General features: G+C 40.1%; 1 protein-coding gene across 1 annotated transcript in view; it reads left to right on the top strand.

The window, feature by feature from the left end:
* The window catches only part of LOC310873814 (small ribosomal subunit protein mS39-like), a gene marked incomplete at both ends in the record, with an annotated part of 150862 nt that overhangs the window by 24937 nt on the left and 99564 nt on the right, over nucleotides 1-26361 (top strand). Inside the window, 2 exons of the mRNA XM_083786365.1 lie at nucleotides 7660-7786; nucleotides 7997-8532. Coding sequence (XP_083642491.1) covers nucleotides 7660-7786; nucleotides 7997-8532 — 663 coding nt within the window. The remainder of the gene's footprint in view (nucleotides 1-7659; nucleotides 7787-7996; nucleotides 8533-26361) is intronic.

Consider the following 26361-nt stretch of genomic DNA (forward strand, 5'->3'; position numbering starts at 1 on the left):
TATTGGAAAATGAAGCATTTCTTATGAGTTGTATGTAATGAACATACAAAGGATGTCTAGCTGTCAACCCTTTATTTGAAAAAGAAGAAAATATGTGTTTTTACAGAGTAAATATGTTCTGTTACAATTGTATGAAGACTTCATAATACAGAGAATCTAAACATATAATCAAACTAAGTCATTGAAATACACAATGATGATATGTTAGTCCAAACAACACATGTCAACACAGAGACAAGTTACAATTGCACAACTAGTCTGTGAATATTAATGCGACATTTTAATTGCTGAATAATGTGGGCAATGTTTCATTCATACCAATTGTCAGATAACATATAAACTCACGTCCACAACTACTATTATTTTGTCATAGTTTTAACCATCATCACAGTATGACTATGGGATGTCTCACCACCCTTACACACACATGTTAGAAACATGAAGCATTTCTTATTTTACGCTAGATCTACATGTAGTCACAGGTTAAGTACAATGGACAGTATGCACTCTGTAACATTAGAACTTCATGTTCAATGTAGAAAGTTCAAGTAAAATATGTGTAGATTGTTTCATTTAATTAATACTCATATCATGTTCCTTATAGTAATAGTTTGGTATGAAGGATATAAAATTATGCTGTTCTTGTCACTGTATTGTTCACAGTACAAGGCGTCCATACTTAAGGGAGGTGACTGAAACACATGTGATGTGATTAGCTTCTTGTAATGAACCCAAGGATCTTTAGCTGTCAACCCTTTATTAGAAAAATAATAATTTACAGACAGTTTTCTTACAGGTATGGCATAGTACATATTTTCTGTTACAATGCATTCTATGACGACAACTATTCTATAAAAAAAATCTAAACAAATGATACAACTAAGTGATTAAAATATACTGGGTACAATTGCACCACTAGTGTATGAATAATAATGAATATGACATTTTAATCTCAAACTATAAAATCAACACAATATGTTTTGGCGTCTTCAAATTCCTGCCCTCACTTTTATCTTCAATATATACTTTGCTCAGCCAATCATCACTATGGGGTGATCAGCCAAACACAAGCCAAAAGGAGGGGATAGCGCCCCTCTCATTAGCACTCATCATTTACAGCTTTTTCCTATTTGTGTATCTTCATGTGTTTTTCTAGATTACCAGTCTGGATAAAGCCCTTTTTGCAAATTTTACACTCAAAGGGTTTTTCCCCTGTATGAGTCCTCATGTGTACTTTTAGATTATTTTTTCGACTAAAGCCTGTGCCACAAACTGTACACGTAACGGGTTTTACCCCTGTGTGAGTCCTCATGTGTACTTTTAGACTACCCTTTTGATTGCAGCCCATGCCACAAACTGTACACGTAAAGGGCTTTTCCCCTGTGTGAGTCATCATGTGCAATTTTAGACTACCCCTTTGACTAAAGCCTTTGTCACAAACTGTACACGTAAATGGTTTTTCCCCTGTGTGAGACCTCATGTGTCGTTTTAGATCACTCGTTCTACTACAGGCCTTGCCACAAACTGTACACGTTAAGGGCTTTTCCCCTGTGTGAGTCCTCATGTGTCGTTTTAGATCACTCGTTTGACTACAGCCCTTGCCACAAACTGTACACGTAAAGGGCTTTTCCCCTGTGTGAGTCCTCATGTGTCGTTTTAGTTCAGTCTTTAGATGAAAGCCTTTGTCACACACTGTACAAACAAATGGCTTTTCCCCTGTGTGAGTCATCATGTGTCGTTTTAGATCACTCGTTTGACTACAGCCCTTGCCACAAACTGTACACGTAAAGGGCTTTTCCGATGTGTGAGTCATCATGTGTCGTTTTAGATTAGTCTTTCGATTAAAGCCTATGTCACACACTGTACAAACAAATGGCTTTTCCCCTGTGTGAGTCATCATGTGTCGTTTTAGATAATTTGTTTGACTACAGCCCTTGCCACAAACTTTACATGTAATGGGTTTTTCCCCTCTGTGAGTCATCATGTGTAATTTTAGATTACCCTTTTGACTACAGCCCTTGCCACAAACTGTACACGTAAAGGGCTTTTCCCCTGTGTGAGTCCTCATGTGTATTTTTAGATTATCCTTTCGACTAAAGCCTGTGCTCAAAGACAAACTATTTCCTCCCATGTGTTGTGTATTGTGTGATTTCACTGTGTTTAAACTTGACTGGCCATCCATGGTCTCATCCCACTCATCACTGTCTTCAGTGATGTCAGATTCAGAACAGTGTGAAGAGAGGAGCTGATCATCACTAGTTGGTTGTGATGTTCCACAGTCCTCTACATCAGCTTGTGGTGTCATTTGTTGAGATGAGGTGCTGGATACAGGTTCTATTTGTATGTTTTCATCATCATCATCATCATCTTCTTGTTTCACTGATAGTAAAGTCTCTGTTGATCCACCATCCTCCTCTGATCTTTGAAGTAGCTCATCGTGTTCTTTAATATGTGGAGACGCTGGTTCCTCTTTGATCAGACTGGAGGTTCTCTCCTCCTGTTCTTCTTTAATATGTGGAGATGCTGGTTCCTCTTTGATCAGACTGGAGGTTCTCTCCTCATGTTCTTCTTTAATCTGTGGAGTAGCTGGTTCCTCCTGGACCAGACTAGAGGTTCTCTGCTGCTGCTCAGTGAATACCTCCTCTTTATACACAAGGAGGTGTATGGAGTCTAGACATAAGATAGAGAAGAGAAACACATTATTACATGTTTGAACATGACACATCTGCTGTTAGTTCCATATCTGCCCTAATGTTGTTTTGATTCCAGTGTGAAGTGTCACACAATTGATTGTTTCTTACCTCAGCGATGCTTCATTTCTAAAACAAGTCTCTCCTTGTTTCTCAAATATAATTTATCATTAGCTACAACCTATTGCTATCTGGTATATCCACAGAGACTGGATTGATGCAGTTGTGTTCAAACATGAACAAGCCTGTAACTTTACGTAGTAAAGGTTTTACCAACCTGTTCTGTGTAGCTTGACTATTGGTTGTAAAACCATATCCAGTAGTCTGCGTTGGCGGTCAGTTTCTTGCTTGATGTGGAAAGCTTCATCCTCATACTCTGTTAGAATTCTTCCAACGACTCCAAATATCTCTTCAGCAGCAGCAGATAGTCTCTGGTTGACCAAGGACTTCAATGTTTGTAGTAAAGCCATAACTCAAAACCCAAATAGATTTTTAAATTGAGCGAAAATATTATAAAAGTATGTAGTAAAGTAGAACCAAGACTAAATGCTTCAGCTAGTGCAGAGAGGAGAAGTTCAGCTCTTAACAACTAGCAGAGATCAAAGTGACACAAAGCAGACCAAGCTCTTGTTAAATACTAACAGTGGGCCAATCAGAGTGAGTGGGGCGGGACACACCAAGAACTAAACGGGCCAATCACTGCTCACAACAACATCTAAAGGTACAGCAGCGTTATGTAACTTTCCTACCCTGGATTTGAACGGAAATGAAGATAATTTAAATGAATTATATACATTGTAGGTGTAGAAGTGTAGTTGTTGCAGAGCTGCAGTTTTCAGAAAGTTTGTTCCAGATATATGACACATTGAACTGAATACTATCTTTTTTTTCTAGGATCATAAAGCAAATCTTTCCCAAATGACCATAGAGGTATGAATAGTTGATGATATAACACACGATCAGATGCCCCAAACCATGCTTTATAGACCAGTATAGTACAGTTTTTACAATTACATTATTTGACACACAGCGACCCAGTGTTAAGACTTAAGAACTGATGTTCAACTTTCTTTATATTTCACATTCAGCATTCTGAGTCATCAGACTCTGTTACATAAAACATCTGTTGGAAATAAAACATTTAATCTGACTTTGATGGTGATATTGTGACTGTTAAAGTTCTGAGTCCATTATCTGGCTCAATGGTCCATCATGTTTGTCCACTTCTGATTTCCCAAACCTTTTCAACTTGACCCCGAAATATACATATCTTGCATGGAAATATACTTAAATTATATATTATTTTGTACAGGATAAATTCACGATTGATCCTCTCAAGCCCTATTTTATAATGTGTTGTAGATGATGAAAATAGCCGATCTAGAAGCTGAGAATATATTTTAAATGTTCCACCTTCATCAAAATAGGAAGAAAGTAGCTGTAGTAGTTTTGACATGTTCTGGACATGTAGTTTTAACTTGATATGATGGACTCAATAGACAATCATATCAAGACTAACTGGAAAATAAGCATGGAGAGAAAATCGAGCCTGTCTTGCGTTTAAAGGGCAATTTCACCCCTTTTGCAACCGTATCTTATTTTAAGTTGTTTGGGAAACAATAAACACTTTTTGTGTGTAATACATGTTTTTAGATATTTTAGTATTTCAAAGTGCCAATGATGTCCTGGACACTGGTCTCATTTCCTTCCTGAAGTACATGTTGTCTCAAAAAGACAGCCCTCTCCCTCTCCACAAGTGCAGCAAAGCATTATGGTCATTGTAGTAATCCAGCAGTGAGACCAGTGTCCATGACATCACAGACACTTTGAAATACTAAAATGTCTAAAAACACACATTTCCCACATAAACCCCCCAGGAAAGATATGGTTGCAAAAGGGCTGAAGTTGCTCTTTAAACATGCATGTGTGAAATGTCTATTTGACCATGAGAGAATGACTTCATACAATGACTATTGCTGTGTGCAGTGGGTGCGGTGAATTTAGGATTAGGAATGTGACAAAAAGCTCAAATTGCTTTTGTCACCTATCAGATGTTGTCACAGGGATGCTAAGTATTTCCCAGTTTAAATCATTTAAATGCAAATGATTCCCAATCCTGTATATACATGTTCCATTCACACAATACTGTAGGAGTAGGCTATATGCACTCTACTTGTCACACTAAAAGGATCACATGCAAATTGGTTGGTCGATCCATTCAGCAATAGGGTTACACACCCTAACCCATTATCACCTGTCCATTAACAATGGGACAGATATGCTCCTAAACATTCCACAACATTCACATCCCATTTATTCTAACACGGTAGATAAAGGTGAAATTCCTGTATCCTACGACTATAAATAATAATGCACGCTCCCAGCCTGTGGAGCGATGCGATCGGTTCTGATATCAATAATCTCTGTCCTTTTTTTTAATCAATCTCCATCCTGAGCACTGGGCGTTACTAATTGATTGAACAGAGAACTCCGTCCTACCCCGCTCAGGGTGTTATTATTATATTACATATGGCATATTGGCATATGGAATATGCAACAATGAAGAACCCCTGAACCTTGAGAAAAGGGAGTTTATTCAATCCAAAGCCTTCGCTGTCTTTCCTGACAGCGAGGACGGCGCCTTGGGGTTACACATTCACGTCGATCACTCTCACGATAAGATGAGATAAGATAAACCACTGTTGATCCCAGAAGGAAAATAATTCGGATATCGTATCATAGCAGCAACAGCAGTGAGAATGACACAACACAAGAACAGATAAGAGTGTGAAAGTCAAGAACCAAACCACATAAATAAAGACAATGCACAGACCTGCTGGTTAGGAGGAACCAAATGGGTCTGTAACTCAGAGAGTACAAATTGGTATGTTTCATTCATACCAATTGTCAGATAACATATCAACTCACGTCCACGACTACTATTATTTTGTCATAGTTTTAACCATCATCACAGTATGACTAAGGGATGTGTCACCATCCTTGCACACAATTGTTAGAAAATGAAGCATTTCTTATTATACGCTAGATCTACATGTAGTCACAGTTACAGGCTATGTACAATGGACAGTATACACTCTGAAACATTAAATACGTACTCCTGCCATGTTCAATGTAGAAAGTATAAGTCAAAGATGTGTAGACTTTTTAATTTAATTAATACTCCTATCATGTTCCTTATAGTAATAGTCTGGCATGCAGGATGTAAAATGAAGCCGTTCTTGTCACTGTATTGTTCACAGTACAAGTTGAAGCACATGTGTTGTGATGAGCTTTCTGTAATAAACACACAAAGGATGTGTAGCTGTCAATCCTTTATTTGAAAAAGAAGAAATTGCGGACAGTCTTTTTTACAGAGTAAATATCTTCTGTTACAATTTTATGAAGACAACATAATACAGAGAATCTAAACATATAATCAAACTAAGTCATTGGAATACAGTATGATGATAATTATGTTAGTCAACACAGAGACAAGTTACAATTGCACCACTAGTCCGTGAATATTAATGAATGTGACATTTGTATTGCTGAAGAATGTGGGCAAACACTGCTTCTCATATTGTTATATCAATATCGGCAGGTCATTATGCAAGTTGAAAATGTATTAAAACAATTGATGTATAGTACATCATGTTTAATGTATCTAGCTGGACTAAACTGAATAATTGACATAAGTCTCAAGATAATGCCTTATTTGAAGAAAAGAAAACACTCATCATTTAACAGCTTTTTCCCCTTCATGACACATCTTCATGTGTGTTTTTAGATTGCAAGTCTGACTAAAGCCTTTTTCACAAACTGTACACGTAAATGGTTTTTCCCCTGTATGAGTCCTCATGTGTAATTTTAGATTATCCTTTCGACTAAAGCCTGTGCCACAAACTGTACACGTAACGGGTTTTACCCCTGTGTGAGTCCTCATGTGTACTTTTAGACTACCCTTTTGACTGCAGCCCATGCCACAAACTGTACACGTAAAGGGCTTTACCCCTGTGTGAGTCCTCATGTGTACTTTTAGACTACGCATTTGACTGCAGCCCATGCCACAAACTGTACACGTAAAGGGCTTTTCCCCTGTGTGAGTCCTCATGTGTACTTTTAGACTACGCATTTGACTGCAGCCCATGCCACAAACTGTACACGTAAAGGGCTTTTCCCCTGTATGAGTCCTCATATGTACTTTTAACTCCCCAGTGTGACGGCAGCCCATGCCACAAACTGTACACGTAAAGGGTCTTTCCCCTGTGTGAGTCATCATGTGTAATTTTAGATTACCCTTGTGACTACAGCCCATGCCACAAACTGTACACGTAAAGGGCTTTTCCCCTGTGTGAGTCCTCTCAAAATCCAACCCTAACGTCCCCGTCGTGAGAGGTGGAAACAGGTAAAGCTGGCTAATAGGGAAATGGTAAAAAACACTCATGGAAGAACAAGAGAGAAGAGATGCGACCCGGCCCGGAGGAAGCCCGGGGCCCCCCTCTGGAGCCAGGCCCGGAGGAAGGGCCCGTCAGCGAGCGCCTGGTGGCCGGGCTTACTTGAACAACTTCACCCGAGTGTCCAAAACATACGGCCTCAGATCAGCTGACACGATTACAAAATCGATCATTGATCTTTGGCCTAAGGTGCTCTGGTACCAAGTACACTTATGAGCATCCTTATGCTTGAACATGGTGTTTGTTATGGTCAATCCATGACTAGCACAGAAGTCCAATAACAAGCCACCACTCGGGTTCAGATCGGGGAGACCATTACTCCCAATCACGCCAGCCCAAGTATCTCTGTCATTGCCCACGTGTGCGTTGAAATCCCCCAGTAAGACTATGGAATCCCCCACAGGTGCCCCATTCAGGACACCATGTAGGGTATCCATGAAGGCCGGATACTCTGAACTCCTGTTCGGTGCGTACGCACAAACAACAGTCAGAGTATTCCCCCCTCCAACCCTAAGGCGGAGGGAAGCGACCCTCTTGTCCACCGGAGTAAACTCCAACGTAGTGGCACTCAAACGGGGGCTTGTGAGTATCCCCACACCCGCCTGAGCCCTCACACCCTGGGCAACTCCAGAAAAGAACAAGGTATACCCCTTGTCTAAGAGTTTGGTCACCTTACAAAGTTGTTCTGGAGGACCGTACGACACCTCAGGAGGGGAAAGCGGGGAACCATCCAAGCCGTGTACGGTAAGGATGGGACTCTGCTGACTTCAAATGAGGAGGTCGTAGGGCGCTGGAAGGAACACTTTGAGGAACTCCTAAACCCAATAACATCAGACCCACCCTCCCTGACAGGAGCAGAGCCTGAGGATGATGGGGGATCGTCGGAAATCTCCCGGAAGGAAGTCACTGAGGTAGTTAAGCAGCTCCACAGTGGCAAAGCTCCGGGGGTTGATGAGATTCGTCCAGAAATGCTGAAGGCACTGGGTGTTGAGGGGCTGTCTTGGTTGATACGCCTGTGCAACATTGCGTGGAAGTCTGGGGCAGTGCCGAGGGAGTGGCAGACCGGGGTGGTGGTTCCTCTGTTTAAAAAGGGGGATCAGAGGGTGTGTGCCAACTACAGAGGTATCACATTACTCAGCCTCCCTGGGAAAGTCTACGCCAAGGTGCTTGAAAGGAGGGTCCGGCCGATAGTCGAACCTCAGATTCAGGAGGAGCAATGTGGTTTCCGTCCTGGCCGTGGAACAACTGACCAGATCTATACTCTTGCAGGGATCCTGGAGAAGGCCTGGGAGTATGCATATCCGGTCTACATGTGTTTTGTGGATTTGGAGAAGGCATATGACCGGGTCCCCCGGGATGTCCTGTGGGAGGTGCTGCGGGAGTATGGGGTGAGGGGGACATTATTGAGGTCCATCCAATCTCTGTACACCCAAAGCGAGAGCTGTGTCCGTGTGCTTGGGAGTAAGTCGGATTCGTTTCCGGTGGGGGTTGGCCTTCGCCAGGGCTGCGCTTTGTCACCTATCCTGTTTGTGATTTTCATGGACAGGATATCGAGGCGTAGTCGTGGCGGAGAGGGTATTCGGCTCGGTGACCTAAGGGTTGAATCACTGCTTTTTGCAGATGATGTGGTCCTGATGGCACCATCGGTCCAAGACCTTCAGCTCTCACTGGACCGGTTCGCAGCCGAGTGTACGGCGGCTGGGATGAGGATCAGCGTCTCCAAATCTGAGGCCATGGTTCTCAGCAGGAAACCGGTGGATTGTGCAGTCCGGGTAGGGAATGAGGCATTACCCCAGGTGAAGGAGTTCAAGTATCTCGGGGTCTTGTTCACGAGTGAGGGGAGAACGGAGAAGGAGATCAGCCGGAGAATCGGAGCGGCAGGGGCGGTATTGCAGTCGCTGTACCGCACTGTTGTGACGAAAAGAGAGTTGAGCCAGAAGGCAAAGCTCTCTGTCTACCGAGCAATATTCGTTCCTACTCTCATCTATGGTCATGAAGTGTGGGTCATGACCGAAAGAATAAGGTCACGAATACAAGCGGCTGAAATGAGTTTTCTTCGTCGGGTGGCTGGCATCTCCCTTAGAGATAGGGTGAGAAGTTCAGTCACACGAGAGAGACTCAGAGTAGAACCGCTGCTCCTTCGCCTGGAAAGGAGCCAGCTGAGGTGGTTCGGGCATCTGGTTAGGATGCCACTCGGGCGCCTCCCTAGGGAGGTCCTCGACGCATGTCCCACTGGGAGGAGACCCCGGGGCAGACCAAGGCGCAGTTGGAGGAAATACATCGACTCTCTGGCCTTGGAACGTCTCGGAATCCCCCAGGAGGAAGTCACTAATGTTGCTCGGGAGAGGGAAGTCTGGAGCTCTCTGGTGGAGCTGTTGCCCCCGCGACCCGACTACGGATAAGCGGTTGAAGATGGATGGATGGATGGATGGAGTCCTCATGTGTCGTTTTAGATCAGTCTTTAGATGAAAGCCTTTGTCACACACTGTACAAACAAATGGCTTTTCCCCTGTGTGAGTCATCATGTGTCGTTTTAGATAACTCGTTTGACTACAGCCCTTGCCACAAACTGTACATGTAAAGGGCTTTTCCCCTGTGTGAGTCATCATGTGTCGTTTTAGATCACTCGTTCTACTACAGGCCTTGACACAAACTGTACACGTTAAGGGCTTTTCCCCTGTGTGAGTCCTCATGTGTATTTTTAGATTATCCTTTTGACTAAAGCCTGTGCTCAAAGACAAACTATTTCCTCCCATGTGTTGTATATTGTGTGATTTCACTGTGTTTAAACTTGACTGGCCATCCATGGTCTTATCCCACTCATCACTGTCTTCAGTGATGTCAGATTCAGAACAGTGTGAAGAGAGGAGCTGACTAGTTGGTTGTGATGTTCCACAGTCCTCTACATCAGCTTGTGTTGTCATTTGTTGAGATGAGGTGCTGGCTACAGGTTCTATTTGTATGTTTTCATCACCATCTTCATGTTTCACTGATAGTAATGTCTCTGTTGATCCACCATCCTCCTCTGATCTTTGAAGTAGCTCATTGTGTTCCTCTTTAATCTGTGGAGACGCTGGTTCCTCTTTGATCACACTGGAGGTTCTCTCCTCCTGTTCTTCTTTAATCTGTGGAGACTCTGGTTCCTCCTGGACCAGACTGGCGGTTATCTCCTCCTGTTCGACTTTAATCTGTGGAGGCTCTGGTTCCTCCTGGACCAGACTGGAGGTTATCTCCTCCTGTTCGACTTTAATCTGTGGAGTCGCTGGTTCCTCTTTGATCAGACTGGAGGTTATCTCCTCCTGTTCGACTTTAATCTGTGGAGGCTCTGGATCCTCCTGGACCAGACTAGACGTTCTCTGCTGCTGCCCAGTGAATACCTCCTCTTTACACACAAGGAGGTGTATGGAGTCTAGACAAGATAGAGAAGAGAAACACATTATTACATGTTTGAACATGACACTTCTACTGTTAGTTCCATATCTGTCCTAATGCTTTTTTTATTCCAGTGTGAAGTGTCACACAATTGATGGTTTCTTACCTCAGCGATGCTTAATTTCTAAAACAAGCCTCTCCTTGTTTCTCAAATATAATTTCTCATTAGCTACAACCTATTGCTATCTGGTATATCCACAGAGACTGGATTGATGCAGTTGTGTTCAAACATGTAAGCCTGTAACAGTTAACGTAGTAAATTTTTTACCAACCTGTTCTGTGTAGCTTGACTATTGGTTGTAAAACCATATCCAGTAGTCTGCGTTGGCGGTCAGTTTCTTGCTTGATGTGGAAAGCTTCATCCTCGTACTCTGTTAGAATTCTTCCAACGACTCCAAATATCTCTTCAGCAGCAGCAGATAGTCTCTGGTTGACCAAGGACTTCAATGTTTGTAGTAAAGCCATAACTCAAAACCCAAATAGATTTTTAAATTGAGCGAAAATATTATAAAAGTATGTAGTAAAGTAGAACCAAAACAAAGACTAAATGCTTCAGCTAGTGCAGAGAGGAGAAGTTCAGCTCTTAACAACTAGCAGAGATTAAAGTAACACAAAGCAGACCAAGCTCTTGTTAAATACTAACAGTGGGCCAATCAGAGTGAGTGGGGCGGGACACACCAATAACTAAACGGGCCAATCACTGCTCACAACAAAATCTAAAGGTACAGCATTAACTGGCTCAATGGTCCATCATGTTTGTCCACTTTCCCAAACCTTTTCAGCTTGACACCAAAATATACATATCTTGCATGGAAATATACTTAAAAAATTATATATTATTTTGTATAGGATAAATTCACGATTGATCCTATCAAGCCCTATTATATAATGTGTTGTAGATGATGAAAATAGCCGATCTAGAAGCTGAGAATATATTGTAAATGTTCCACCTTCATCAAAATAGGAAGAAAGTAGCTGTAGTAGTTTTGACATGTTCTGGACATGTAGTTTAACTTGATATGATGGACTCAATAGTCTTGCGTTTAAAGGGCAATTTCACCCCTTTTGCAACCGTATCTTATTTTAATGATGTTTGGGAAACAAACTATTTTTTGTGTGTAATACGTGTTTTTAGATATTTTAGTATTTCAAAGTGTCAATGGTGAATTTAGGATTAGGAATGTGACAAGTTGCTTTTGTCACCTATCAGATGCTGTCACAGGGATGCTAAGTATTTCCCAGTTTAAATCCCAGCCTGTGGAGCGATGCGATCGGTTCTGATATCAATAATCTCTGTCCTTTTTTTATCAATCTCCGTCCTGAGCGCTGGGCGTTACTAATTGATTGAACGGAGAACTCTGTCCTACCCGCTCAGGGTGTTATTATTAATATTAATTATAGTTCATTTTTATGTTCTGGTTCCTTTTCCATATGGCATATGGAATATAACAATGAAGAACCCCTGAACCTTGAGAAAAGGGAGTTTATTCAATTCAAAGCCTTCGCTGTCTTTCCTGACAGCGAGGACGGCGCCTTGGGGTTACACATTCACGTCGATCACTCTCACGATAAGATAAGATAAACCACTGTTGATCCCAGAAGGAAAATAATTCCGATATCATATCATAGCAGCAACAGCAGTGAGAATGACACAACACAAGAACAGATAAGAGTGTGAAAGTCAAGAACCAAACCACATAAATAAAAATAATAAAAGACAATGCACAGACCTGCTGGTTAGGAGGAACCAAATGGGTCTGTAACTCACAGAGAGTACAAATTGGTATGTTTCATTCATACCAATTGTCAGAGAACATATCAACTCACGTCCACGACTACTATTATTTTGTCATAGTTTTAACCATCATCACAGTATGACTAAGGGATGTGTCACCATCCTAGCACACAATTGTTAGAACATGAAGCATTTCTTATTATACGCTAGATCTACATGTAGTCACAGTTACAGGCTATGTACAATGGACAGTATACACTCTGAAACATTAATACGTACTCCTGCCATGTTCAATGTAGAAAGTTCAAGTCAAAGATGTGTAGACTTTTTAATTTAATTAATACTCCTATCATGTTCCTTTTAGTAATAGTTTGGCATGCAGGATGTAAAATGAAGCAGTTCTTGTCACTGTATTGTTCACAGTACAAGTTGAAGGTGAAGCACATGTGTTGTGATGAGCTTTCTGTAATAAACACACAAAGGGTGTGTAGCTGTCAATCCTTTATTTGAAAAAGAATAAATTGCGGACAGTCTTTTTTACAGAGTAAATATCTTCTGTTACAATTTTATGAAGACAACATAATACAGAGAATATAAACATATAATTATCATCATACTGTATTCCAATGACTTAGTTTGATTATGTTAGTCAACACAGATTGCAATTGCACCACTAGTCCGTGAATATTAATGAATGTGACATTTTTATTGCTGAAGAATGTGGGCAAACACTGCTTCTCATATTGTTACTACAGCCCTTGCCACAAACTGTACACGTAAAGGGCTTTTCCCCTGTGTGAGTCCTCATGTGTCGTTTTAGATCACTCGTATGACTAAAGCCCTTGCCACAAACTGTACAAGTAAAGGGCTTTTCCCCTGTGTGAGTCCTCATGTGTACTTTTAGATTACCCTTTTGACTGCAGCCCATGCCACAAACTGTACACGTAAAGGGCTTTTCCCCTGTGTGAGTCCTCATGTGTTGTTTTAGATTACCCTTTTGACTACAGCCCTTGCCACAAACTGTACACGTAAAGGGCTTTCATGTTCCTTATAGTAATAGTTTGGCATTCAGGATGTAAAAGGAAGCAGTTGTCACTGTATTGTTCACAGTACAAGTTGAAGGTGAAGCACATGTGTTGTGATGAGCTTTCTGTAATAAACACACAAAGGCTGTGTAGCTGTCAATCCTTTATTTGAAAAAGAAGAAATTGCGGACAGTCTTTTTTACATAGTAAATATCTTCTGTTACAATTTTATGAAGACAACATAATACAGAGAATCTATCTTCTGTTACAATTTTATGAAGACAACATAATACAGAGAATCTAAACGTAATCAAACTAAGTCATTGGAATACAGTATGATGATAATTATGTTAGTCAACACAGAGACAAGTTACAATTGCACCACTAGTCCGTGAATATTAATGAATGTGACATTTTAATTGCTGAAGAATGTGGGCAAACACTGCTTCTCATATTGTTATATCAATATCGGCAGGTTATTATGCAAGTTGAAAATTGATTAAAACAATTGATGTATAGTACATCATGTTTAATGTATATAGCTGGACTAAATTAATAATTGACATTAAGTGTCAAGATAATGCCTTATTTGAAGAAAAGAAAACACTCATCATTTAACAGCTTTTTCCTCTTTATGACACATCTTCATGTGTGTTTTTAGACTGCAATTCAGACTAAAGCCTTTTTCACAAACTGTACATGTAAATGGTTTTCCCCTGTGTGAGTCATCATGTGTCGTTTTAAATCACTCGTTCGATTACAGCCCTTGCCACAAACTGTACACGTAAAGGGCTTTTCCCCTGTGTGAGTCATCATGTGTCGTTTTAAATCACTCGTTTGATTACAGCCCTTGCCACAAACTGTACACGTAAAGGGCTTTTCCCCTGTGTGAGTCATCATGTGTCGTTTTAAATCACTCGTTTGATTACAGCCCTTGCCACAAACTGTACACGTAAAGGGCTTTTCCCCTGTGTGAGTCCTCATGTGTAATTGTAGAGTATCCGTTCGACTAAAGCCTGTGCCACAAACTGTACACGTAAAGGGATTTTCCCCTGTGTGAGTCCTCATGTGTACTTTTAGACTACCCTTTAGACTGCAGCCCATGCCACAAACTGTACACGTAAAGGGCTTTTCCCCTGTGTGAGTCATCATGTGTCGTTTTAAATCACTCGTTTGACTACAGCCCTTGCCACAAACTGTACACGTAAAGGGCTTTTCCCCTGTGTGAGTCCTCATGTGTCGTTTTAGATCAGTCTTTAGATGAAAGCCTTTGTCACACACTGTACAAACAAATGGCTTTTCCCCTGTGTGAGTCATCATGTGTAATTTTAGATTACCCTTGTGACTACAGCCCTTGCCACAAACTGTACACGTAAAGGGCTTTTCCCCTGTGTGAGTCCTCATGTGTCGTTTTAGATCAGTCTTTAGATGAAAGCCTTTGTCACACACTGTACAAACAAATGGCTTTTCCCCTGTGTGAGTCCTCATGTGTATTTTTAGATTATCCTTTTGACTAAAGCCTGTGCTCAAAGACAAACTATTTCCTCCCATGTGTTGTATATTGTGTGATTTCACTGTGTTTAAACTTGACTGGCCATCCATGGTCTCATCCCACTCATCACTGTCTTCAGTGATGTCAGATTCAGAACAGTGTGAAGAGAGGAGCTGACTAGTTGGTTGTGATGTTCCACAGTCCTCTACATCAGCTTGTGTTGTCATTTGTTGAGATGAGGTGCTGGCTACAGGTTCTATTTGTATGTTTTCATCACCATCTTCGTGTTTCACTGATAGTAATGTCTCTGTTGATCCACCATCCTCCTCTGATCTTTGAAGTAGCTCATCGTGTTCCTCTTTAATCTGTGGAGACGCTGGTTCCTCTTTGATCACACTGGAGGTTCTCTCCTCCTGTTCTTCTTTAATCTGTGGAGGCTCTGGTTCCTCCTGGACCAGACTGGAGGTTATCTCCTCCTGTTCGACTTTAATCTGTGGAGGCTCTGGATCCTCCTGGACCAGACTAGACGTTCTCTGCTGCTGCCCAGTGAATACCTCCTCTTGACACACAAGGAGGTGTATGCAGTCTAGACAAGATAGAGAAGAGAAACACATTATTACATGTTTGAACATGACACATCTGCTGTTAGTTCCATATCTGTCCTAATGTTTTTTTTATTCCAGTGTGAAGTGTCACACAATTGATGGTTTCTTACCTCAGCGATGCTTAATTTCTAAAACAAGCCTCTCCTTGTTTCTCAAATATAATTTCTCATTAGCTACAACCTATTGCTATCTGGTATATCCACAGAGACTGGATTGATGCAGTTGTGTTCAAGTCTGTAACAGTTAACGTAGTAAAGGTTTTACCAACCTGTTCTGTGTAGCTTGACTATTGGTTGTAAAACCATATCCAGTAGTCTGCGTTGGCTGTCAGTTTCTTGCTTGATGTGGAAAGCTTCATCCTCGTACTCTGTTATAATTCTTCCAACGACTCCAAATATCTCTTCAGCAGCAGCAGATAGTCTCTGGTTGACCAAGGACTTAAATGTTTGTAGTAAAGCCATAACTCAAAACCCAAATAGATTTTTAAATTGAGCGAAAATATTATAAAAGTATGTAGTAAAGTAGAACCAAAACAAAGACTAAATGCTTCAAGCTAGTGCAGAGAGGAGAAGTTCAGCTCTTAACAACTAGCAGAGATTAAAGTGACACAAAGCAGACCAAGCTCTTGTTAAATACTAACAGTGGGCCAATCAGAGTGAGTGGGGCGGGACACACCAAGAACTAAACGGGCCAATCACTGCTCACAACAACATCTAAAGGTACAGCAGCGTTATGTAACTTTCCTAATCTACCCTGGATTTGAACGGAAATGAAGATAATTTAAATTAATTTTATACATTGTCAGTGTAGAATAAAAATTCTCAATGAAAGGATTTTATATAACAGAGTTGTTGCAGAGCTGCAGTTTTCAGGGAGTTTGTTCCAGATATATGACACATTGAACTGAATACTATCTTTTTTTTTCTAGGATCATAAAGCAAATCTTTCCCAAATGACCATAGAGGTATGAATAGTTGATGATATAACACACGATCAGATGCCCCAAACCATGCTTTATAGACCAGTATAGTACAGTTTTTACAATTGCATTATTTGACACACAGCGACCCAGTGTTAAGATTTAAGAACTGATGTTCAACTTTCTTTATATTTCTGAAGACATTCAGCATTCTGAGTCATCAGACTCTGTTACATAAAACATATGTTGGAAATAAAACATTTACTCTGACTTTGATGGTGATATTGTGACTGTTAAAGTTCCGAGTCCATTATCTGGCTCAATGGTCCATCATGTTTGTCCACTTCTGATTTCCCAAACCTTTTCAACTTGACCCCAAAATATACATATCTTGCATGGAAATATACTTAAATTATATATTATTTTGTATAGGATAAATTCACGATTGATCCTCTCAAGCCCTATTTTATAATGTGTTGTAGATGATGAAAATAGCCGATCTAGAAGCTGAGAATATATTGTAAATGTTCCACCTTTCATCAAAATAGGAAGAAAGTAGCTGTAGTAGTTTTGACATGTTCTGGACATGTAGTTTAACTTGATATGATGGACTCAATAGTCCATCATATCAAGACTAACTGTAAAATAAGCATGGAGAGAAAATCGAGCCTATCTTGCGTTTAAAGGGCAATTTCACCCCTTTTGCAACCGTCTCTTATTTTAAGTTGTTTGGGAAACAAGAAACACTTTTTGTGTGTAATACATGTTTTTAGATATTTTAGCATTTCAAAGTGCCAATGATGTCATGGACACTGGTCTCACTTCCTTCCTGAAGTACATGTTGTCTCAAAAAGACAGCCCTCTCCCTCTCCACAAGTGCAGCAAAGCATTATGGTCATTGTAGCAATCCAGCAGTGAGACCAGTGTCCATGACATCACAAACACTTTGAAATACTAAAATGTCTAAAAACACACATTTCCCACATAAACCCTCCCAGGAAAGATATGGTTGCAAAAGGGCTGATGTGGCCCTTTAAACATGCATGTGTGAAATGTCTATTTGACCATGAGAGAATGACTTCATACAATGACTATTGCTGTGTGCAGTGGGTGCGGTGAATTTAGGATTAGGAATGTGACAAAAAGCTCAAATTGCTTTTGTCACCTATCAGATGTTGTCACAGGGATGCTAAGTATTTCCCAGTCTAAATAATTGAAATGCAAATGATTCCCAATCCTGTATATACATGTTCCATTCACACAATACTGTAGGAGTAGGCTATATGCACTCTACTTATCACACTAAAAGGATCACAATTGCAAATTGGTTGGTCGATCCATTCAGCAATAGGGTTACACACCCTAACCCATTATCACCTGTCCATTAACAATGGGACAGACATGCTCCTAAACATTCCACAACATTAACATCCCATTTATTCTAACACGGTAGATAAAGGTGGAATTCCTGTATCCTACGACTAGAAATAATAATGCACGCTCCCAGCCTGTGGAGCGATGCGATCGGTTCTGATATCAATAATCTCTGTCCTTCTTTTTTAATCAATCTCCGTCCTGAGCACTGGGCATTACTAATTGATTGAACGGAGAACTCCGTCCTACCCGCTCAGGGTGTTATTATTAATATTAATAATAGTTCATTTTTATGTTCTGGTTCCTTTTCCATATGGCATATTGGCATATGGAATATGCAACAATGAAGAACCCCTGAACCTTGAGAAAAGGGAGTTTATTCAATCCAAAGCCTTCGCTGACAGCGAGGACGGCGCCTTGGGGTTACACATTCACGTCGATCACTCACGATAAGATGAGATAAGATAAACCACTGTTGATCCCAGAAGGAAAATAATTCAGATATCATATCATAGCAACAGCAGTGAGAATGACACAACACAAGAACAGATAAGAGTGTGAAAGTCAAGAACCAAACCACATAAATAAAAATAATAAAAGACAATGCACAGACCTGCTGGTTAGGAGGAACCAAATGGGTCTGTAACTCAGAGAGTACAAATTGGTATGTTTCATTCATACCAATTGTCAGATAACATATCAACTCACGTCCACGACTACTATTATTTTGTCATAGTTTTAACCATCATCACAGTATGACTAAGGGATGTGTCACCATCCTTGCACACAATTGTTAGAAAATGAAGCATTTCTTATTATACGCTAGATCTACATGTAGTCACAGTTACAGGCTATGTACAATGGACAGTATACACTCTGAAACATTAATACGTACTCCTGCCATGTTCAATGTAGAAAGTTCAAGTCAAAGATGTGTAGACTTTTTAATTTAATTAATACTCCTATCATGTTCCTTATAGTAATAGTTTGGCATGCAGGATGTAAAATGAAGCAGTTCTTGTCACTGTATTGTTCACAGTACAATTTGAAGGTGAAGCACATGTGTTGTGATGAGCTTTCTGTAATAAACACACAAAGGGTGTGTAGCTGTCAACCCTTTATTTGAAAAAGAAGAAATTGCGGACAGTCTTTTTTACAGAGTAAATATCTTCTGTTACAATTTTATGAAGACAACATAATACAGATAATCTAAACATATAATCAAACTAAGTCATTGGAATACAGTATGATGATAATTATGTTAGTCAACACAGAGACAAGTTAGAATTGCACCACTAGTCCGTGAATATTAATGAATGTGACATTTTAATTGCTGAAGAATCTGGGCAAACACTGCTTCTCATATTGTTTTATCAATATTGGCAGGTCATTATGCAAGTTGAAGATTGATTAAAACAATTGATGTATAGTACATCATGTTTAATGTATCTAGCTGGACTAAATGCCTTATTTGAAGAAAAGAAAACACTCATCAATTAACAGCTTTTTCCTCTTCATGACACATCTTCATGTGTGTTTTTAGATTATCCTTTCGACTGCAGCCCATGCCACAAACTGTACACGTAAAATGTTTTTCCCCTGTATGAGTCCTCATGTGTAATTTTAGACTACCCCTTTGACTAAAGCCTTTGTCACAAACTGTACACGTAAATGGTTTTTCCCCTGTATGAGTCCTCATGTGTACATTTAATGCCACATTATGAATAAAGCGCTTGCCACAAACTGTACACGCAAAGGGCTTTTCCCCTGTGTGAGTCATCATGTGTCGTTTTAGATCACTCGTTTGACTACAGCCCTTGCCACAAACTGTACACATAAAGGGCTTTTCCCCTGTGTGAGTCATCATGTGTTGTTTTAGATTACTTGGTTGACTACAGCCCTTGCCACAAACTGTACACGTTAAGGGCTTTTCCCCTGTGTGAGTCCTCATGTGTATTTTTAGATTATCCTTTCGACTAAAGCCTGTGCTCAAAGACAAACTATTTCCTCCCATGTGTTGTGTATTGTGTGATTTCACTGTGTTTAAACTTGACTGGCCATCCATGGTCTCATCCCACTCATCACTGTCTTCAGTGATGTCAGATTCAGAACAGTGTGAAGAGAGGAGCTGATCATCACTAGTTGGTTGTGATGTTCCACAGTCCTCTACATCAGCTTGTGTTTCCATTTGTTGAGATGAGGTGCTGGCTACAGGTTCTATTTGTATGTTTTCATCATCATCTTCGTGTTTCACTGATAGTAAAGTCTCTGTTGATCCACCATCCTCCTCTGATCTTTGAAGTAGCTCTTCCTCTTTAATCTGTGGAGACGCTGGTTCCTCTTTGATCAGACTGGAGGTTCTCTCATCATGTTCTTCTTTAATCTGTGGAGACTGTGGTTCCTCTTTGATCAGACTGGATATTCTCTCCTCCTGTTCTTGTTTAATCTGTGGAGATTCTGGTTCCTCCTGGACCAGACTGGAGGTTATCTCCTCCTGTTCGACTTTAATCTGTGGAGGCTCTGGATCCTCCTGGACCAGACTAGAGGTTCTCTGCTGCTGGTCAGTGAATACCTCCTCTTTACACACAAGGAGGTGTATGGACTCTAGACAGAAGGGAGAGAAGAGAAACACATTATTACATGTTTGAACATGACACTTCTACTGTTAGTTCCATATCTGTCCTAATGTTGTTTTGATTCCAGTGTGAAGTGTCACACAATTGATTGTTTCTTACCTCAGTGATGCTTCATTTCTAAAACAAGCCTCTCAAATATAATTTCTCAGTAGCTACAACCTATTGCTATCTGGTATATCCAGAGAGACTGGATTGATGCAGTTGTGTTCAAACATGAACAAGCCTGTAACTTTACGTAGTAAAGGTTTTACCAACCTGTTCTGTGTAGATTGACTATTGGTTGTAAAACCATATCCAGTAGTCTGCGTTGGCGGTCAGTTTCTTGCTTGATGTGGAAAGCTTCATCCTCGTACTCTGTTAGAATTCTTCCAATGACCCCAAATATCTCTTCAGCAGCAGTAGATAGTCTCTGGTTAACCAAGGACTTCAATGTTTGTAGTAAAGCCATAACTCAAAACCCAAATAGATTTTTAAATTGAGCGAAAATATTATAAAAGTATGTAGTAAAGTAGAACCAAAACAAATACTAAATGCTTCAGCTAGTGCAGAGAGGAGATGTTCAGCTCTTAACAACTAGCAGAGATTAAAGTGACACAAAGCAGACCAAGCTCTTGTTAAATACTAACAGTGGGCCAATCAGAGTGAGTGGGGCGGGACACACCAAGAACTAAACGGGCCAATCACTGCTCACAACAACATCTAAAGGTACAGCAGCGTTATGTAACTTTCCTAATCTACCCTGGATTTGAACGGAAATGAAGATAATTTAAATGAATTATATACATTGTCAGTGTAGAATAAAAATTCTCAATGAAAGGATTTTATATAACAGAGTTGTTGCAGAGCTGCAGTTTTCAGGGAGTTTGTTCCAGATATATGACACATTGAACTGAATACTATCTTTTTTTTTCTAGGATCATAAAGCAAATCTTTCCCAAATGACCATAGAGGTATGAATAGTTGATGATATAACACACAATCAGATGCCCCAAACCATGCTTTATAGACCAGTATAGTACAGTTTTTACAATTACATTATTTGACACACAGCGACCCAGTGTTAAGATTTAAGAACTGATGTTCAAATATACTAGGTACAATTGCACCACTAGTGTATGAATAATAATGAATATGACATTTTAATCTCAAGCTATAGAATCAACACAATATGTTTTGGCGTCTTAAAATTCCTGCCCTCACTTTTATCTTCAATATTTACTTTGCTCAGCCAATCATCACTATGGGGTGATCAGCCAATCACAAGCCAAAAGGAGGGGATAGCGCCCCTCTCATTAGCACTCATCATTTACAGCTTTTTCCTCTTTGTGTGTCTTCATGTGTTTTTCTAGATTACCATTCTGGGTAAAGCCCTTTTTGCAAATTTTACACTCAAATGGTTTTTCCCCTGTATGAGTCCTCATGTGTCGTTGTAGATCACTCGCTTGACTACAGCCCTTGCCACAAACTGTGCACGTAAAGGGCTTTTCCCCTGTGTGAGTCCTCATGTGTACATTTAGACTACCCTTTTGACTGCAGCCCATGCCACAAACTGTACACGTAAAGGGCTTTTCCCCTGTGTGAGTCCTCATGTGTAATTTTAGACTACCCCTTTGACTAAAGCCTTTGTCACAAACTGTACACGTAAATGGTTTTTCCCCTGTGTGAGACCTCATGTGTCGTTTTAGATCACTCGTTCTACTACAGGCCTTGCCACAAACTGTACATGTTAAGGGCTTTTCCCCTGTGTGAGTCCTCATGTGTATTTTTAGATTATCCTTTCGACTAAAGCCTGTGCTCAAAGACAAACTATTTCCTCCCATGTGTTGTGTATTGTGTGATTTCACTGTGTTTAAACTTGACTGGTCATCCATGGTCTCATCCCACTCATCACTGTCTTCAGTGATGTCAGATTCAGAACAGTGTGAAAAGAGGAGCTGACTAGTTGGTTGTGATGTTCCACAGTCCTCTACATCAGCTTGTGTTGTCATTTGTTGAGATGAGGTGCTGGCTACAGGTTCTATTTGTATGTTTTCATCACCATCTTCGTGTTTCACTGATAGTAATGTCTCTGTTGATCCACCATCCTCCTCTGATCTTTGAAGTAGCTCATCGTGTTCCTCTTTAATCTGTGGAGACGCTGGTTCCTCTTTGATCAGACTGGAAATTCTCTCCTCATGTTCTTCTTTAATCTGTGGAGTCGCTGGTTCCTCCTGGACCAGACTGGAGGTTATCTCCTCCTGTTCGACTTTAATCTGTGGAGGCTCTGGTTCCTCCTGGACCAGACTGGAGGTTATCTCCTCCTGTTCGACTTTAATCTGTGGAGGCTCTGGATCCTCCTGGACCAGACTAGAGGTTCTCTGCTGCTGCTCAGTGAATACCTCCTCTTTACACACAAGGAGGTGTATGGAGTCTAGACAAGATAGAGAAGAGAAACACATTATTACATGTTTGAACATGACACTTCTACTGTTAGTTCCATATCTGTCCTAATGTTTTTTTTATTCCAGTGTGAAGTGTCACACAATTGTTGGTTTCTTACCTCAGCGATGCTTAATTTCTAAAACAAGCCTCTCCTTGTTTCTCAAATATAATTTCTCATTAGCTACAACCTATTGCTATCTGGTATATCCACAGAGACTGGATTGATGCAGTTGTGTTCAAACATGTTCAAGCCTGTAACAGTTAACGTAGTAAAGGTTTTACCAACCTGTTCTGTGTAGCTTGACTATTGGTTGTAAAACCATATCCAGTAGTCTGCGTTGGCGGTCAGTTTCTTGCTTGATGTGGAAAGCTTCATCCTCGTACTCTGTTATAATTCTTCCAACGACTCCAAATATCTCTTCAGCAGCAGCAGATAGTCTCTGGTTGACCAAGGACTTAAATGTTTGTAGTAAAGCCATAACTCAAAACCCAAATAGATTTTTAAATTGAGCGAAAATATTCTAAAAGTATGTAGTAAAGTAGAACCAAAACAAAGACTAAATGCTTCAAGCTAGTGCAGAGAGGAGAAGTTCAGCTCTTAACAACTAGCAGAGATTAAAGTGACACAAAGCAGACCAAGCTATTGTTAAATACTAACAGTGGGCCAATCAGAGTGAGTGGGGCGGGACGCACAAAGAACTAAACGGGCCAATCACTGCTCACAACAACATCTAAAGGTACAGCAGCGTTATGTAACTTTCCTAATCTACCCTGGATTTGAACGGAAATGGAGATAATTTAAATGAATTATATACATTGTCAGTGTAGAATAAAAATTCTCAATGAAAGGATTTTATATAACAGAGTTGTTGCAGAGCTGCAGTTTTCAGGGAGTTTGTTCCAGATATATGACACATTGAACTGAATACTATCTTTTTTTTTCTAGGATCATAAAGCAAATCTTTCCCAAATGACCATAGAGGTATGAATAGTTGATGATATAACACACGATCAGATGCCCCAAACCATGCTTTATAGACCAGTATAGTACAGTTTCAACTTCAAATGTTCAACTTTCTTTATATTTCTGAAAACATTCAGCATTCTGAGTCATCAGACTCTGTTACATAAAACATCTGTTGGAAATAAAACATTTACTCTGACTTTGATGGTGATATTGTGACTGTTGAAGTTCTGAGTCCATTATCTGGCTCAATGGTCCATGTTTGTCCACTTCCCAAACCTTTTCAACTTGACCCCAAAATATTGCATGGAAATATACTTAAATTATATATTATTTTGTATAGGATAAATTCACGATTGATCCTCTCAAGCCCTATTTTATAATGTGTTGTAGATGATGAAAATAGCCGATCTAGAAGCTGAGAATATATTGTAAATGTTCCACCTTCATCAAAATAGGAAGAAAGTAGCTGTAGTAGTTTTGACATGTTCTGCACATGTAGTTTTAACTTGATGTGATGGACTCAATAGTCAATCATATCAAGACTAACTGGAAAATAAGCATGGAGAGAAAATCGAGCCTGTCTTGCGTTTAAAGGGCAATGTCACCACTTTTGCAACCGTATCTTATTTTAATTATGTTTGGGAAACAATAGACTATTTTGTGTGTGTAATACGTGTTTTTAGATATTTTAGTATTTCAAAGTGCCAATGATGTCATGGACACTGGTCTCACTTCCTTCCTGAAGTACATGTCTCACAAAGACAGCCCTCCACAAGTGCAGCAAAGCATTATGGTCATTGTAGTAATCCAGCAGTGAGACCAGTGTCCATGACATCACAGACACTTTGAAATACTAAAATGTCTAAAAACACACATTTCCCACAAACCCCCCAGGAAAGATATGGTTGCAAAAGGGCTGAAGTAAGCCCTTTAAACATGCATGTGTGAAATGTCTGTTTGACCATGAGAGAATGACTTCATACAATGACTATTGCTGTGTGCAGTGGGTGCGGTGAATTTAGGATTAGGAATGTGACAAGTTGCTTTTGTCACCTATCAGATGTTGTCACAGGGATGCTAATTATTTCCCAGTCTAAATAATTTAAATGCAAATGATTCCCAATCCTGTATATACATGTTCCACTCCATTCACACAATACTGTAGGAGTAGGCTATATGCACTCTACTTATCACACTAAAAGGATCACATGCAAATTGGTTGGTCGATCCATTCAGCAATAGGGTTACACACCCTAACCCATTATCGCCTCACCTGTCCATTAACAATGGGACAGACATGCTCCTAAACATTCCACAAACATTCACATCCCATTTCTTCTAACACGGTAGATAAAGGTGGAATTCCTGTATCCTACGACTAGAAATAATAATGCACACTCCCAGCCTGTGGAGTGATGCAATCGGTTCTGATATCAATAATCTCTGTCCTTTTTTATCAATCTCCGTCCTGAGCACTGGGCATTACTAATTGATTGAACGGAGAACTCCTTCCTACCCCGCTCAGGGTGTTATTATTAATATTAATAATAGTTCATTGTTATGTTCTGGTTCCTTTTCCATATGGCATATGGAATATGCAACAATGAAGAACCCCTGAACCTTGAGAAAAGGGAGTTTATTCAATCCAAAGCCTTCGCTGTCTTTCCTGACAGCGAGGACGGCGCCTTGGGGTTACACATTCACGTCGATCACTCTCACGATAAGATGAGATAAGATAAACCACTGTTGATCCCAGAAGGAAAATAATTCGGATATCATATCATAGCAGCAACAGCAGTGAGAATGACACAACACAAGAACAGATAAGAGTGTAAAAGTCAAGTTAGGAGGAACCAAATGGGTCTGTAACTCAGAGAGAGTACAAATTGGTATGTTTCATTCATACCAATTGTCAGATAACATATCAACTCACGTCCACGACTACTATTATTTTGTCATAGTTTTAACCATCATCACAGTATGACCACGGGATGTGTCACCATCCTTGCACACAATTGTTAGAAAATGAAGCATTTCTTATTATACGCTAGATCTACATGTAGTCACAGTTACAGGCTATGTACAATGGACAGTATACACTCTGAAACATTAATACGTACTCCTGCCATGTTCAATGTAGAAAGTTCAAGTCAAAGATGTGTAGACTTTTTAATTTAATTAATACTCCTATCATGTTCCTTATAGTAATAGTTTGGCATGCAGGATGTAAAATGAAGCAGTTCTTGTCACTGTATTGTTCACAGTACAATTTGAAGGTGAAGCACATGTGTTGTGATGAGCTTTCTGTAATAAACACACAAAGGGTGTGTAGCTGTCAACCCTTTATTTGAAAAAGAAGAAATTGCGGACAGTCTTTTTTACAGAGTAAATATCTTCTGTTACAATTTTATGAAGACAACATAATACAGATAATCTAAACATATAATCAAACTAAGTCATTGGAATACAGTATGATGATAATTATGTTAGTCAACACAGAGACAAGTTACAATTGCACCACTAGTCTGTGAATATTAATTAATGTGACATTTGTATTGCTGAAGAATGTGGGCAAACACTGCTTCTCATATTGTTATATCAATATCGGCAG

The sequence above is a fragment of the Protomyctophum parallelum genome (genome assembly GCF_964188405.1).
Source record: "Protomyctophum parallelum genome assembly, chromosome: 16".
NCBI classification, from domain to species: Eukaryota; Metazoa; Chordata; class Actinopteri; order Myctophiformes; family Myctophidae; genus Protomyctophum; species Protomyctophum parallelum.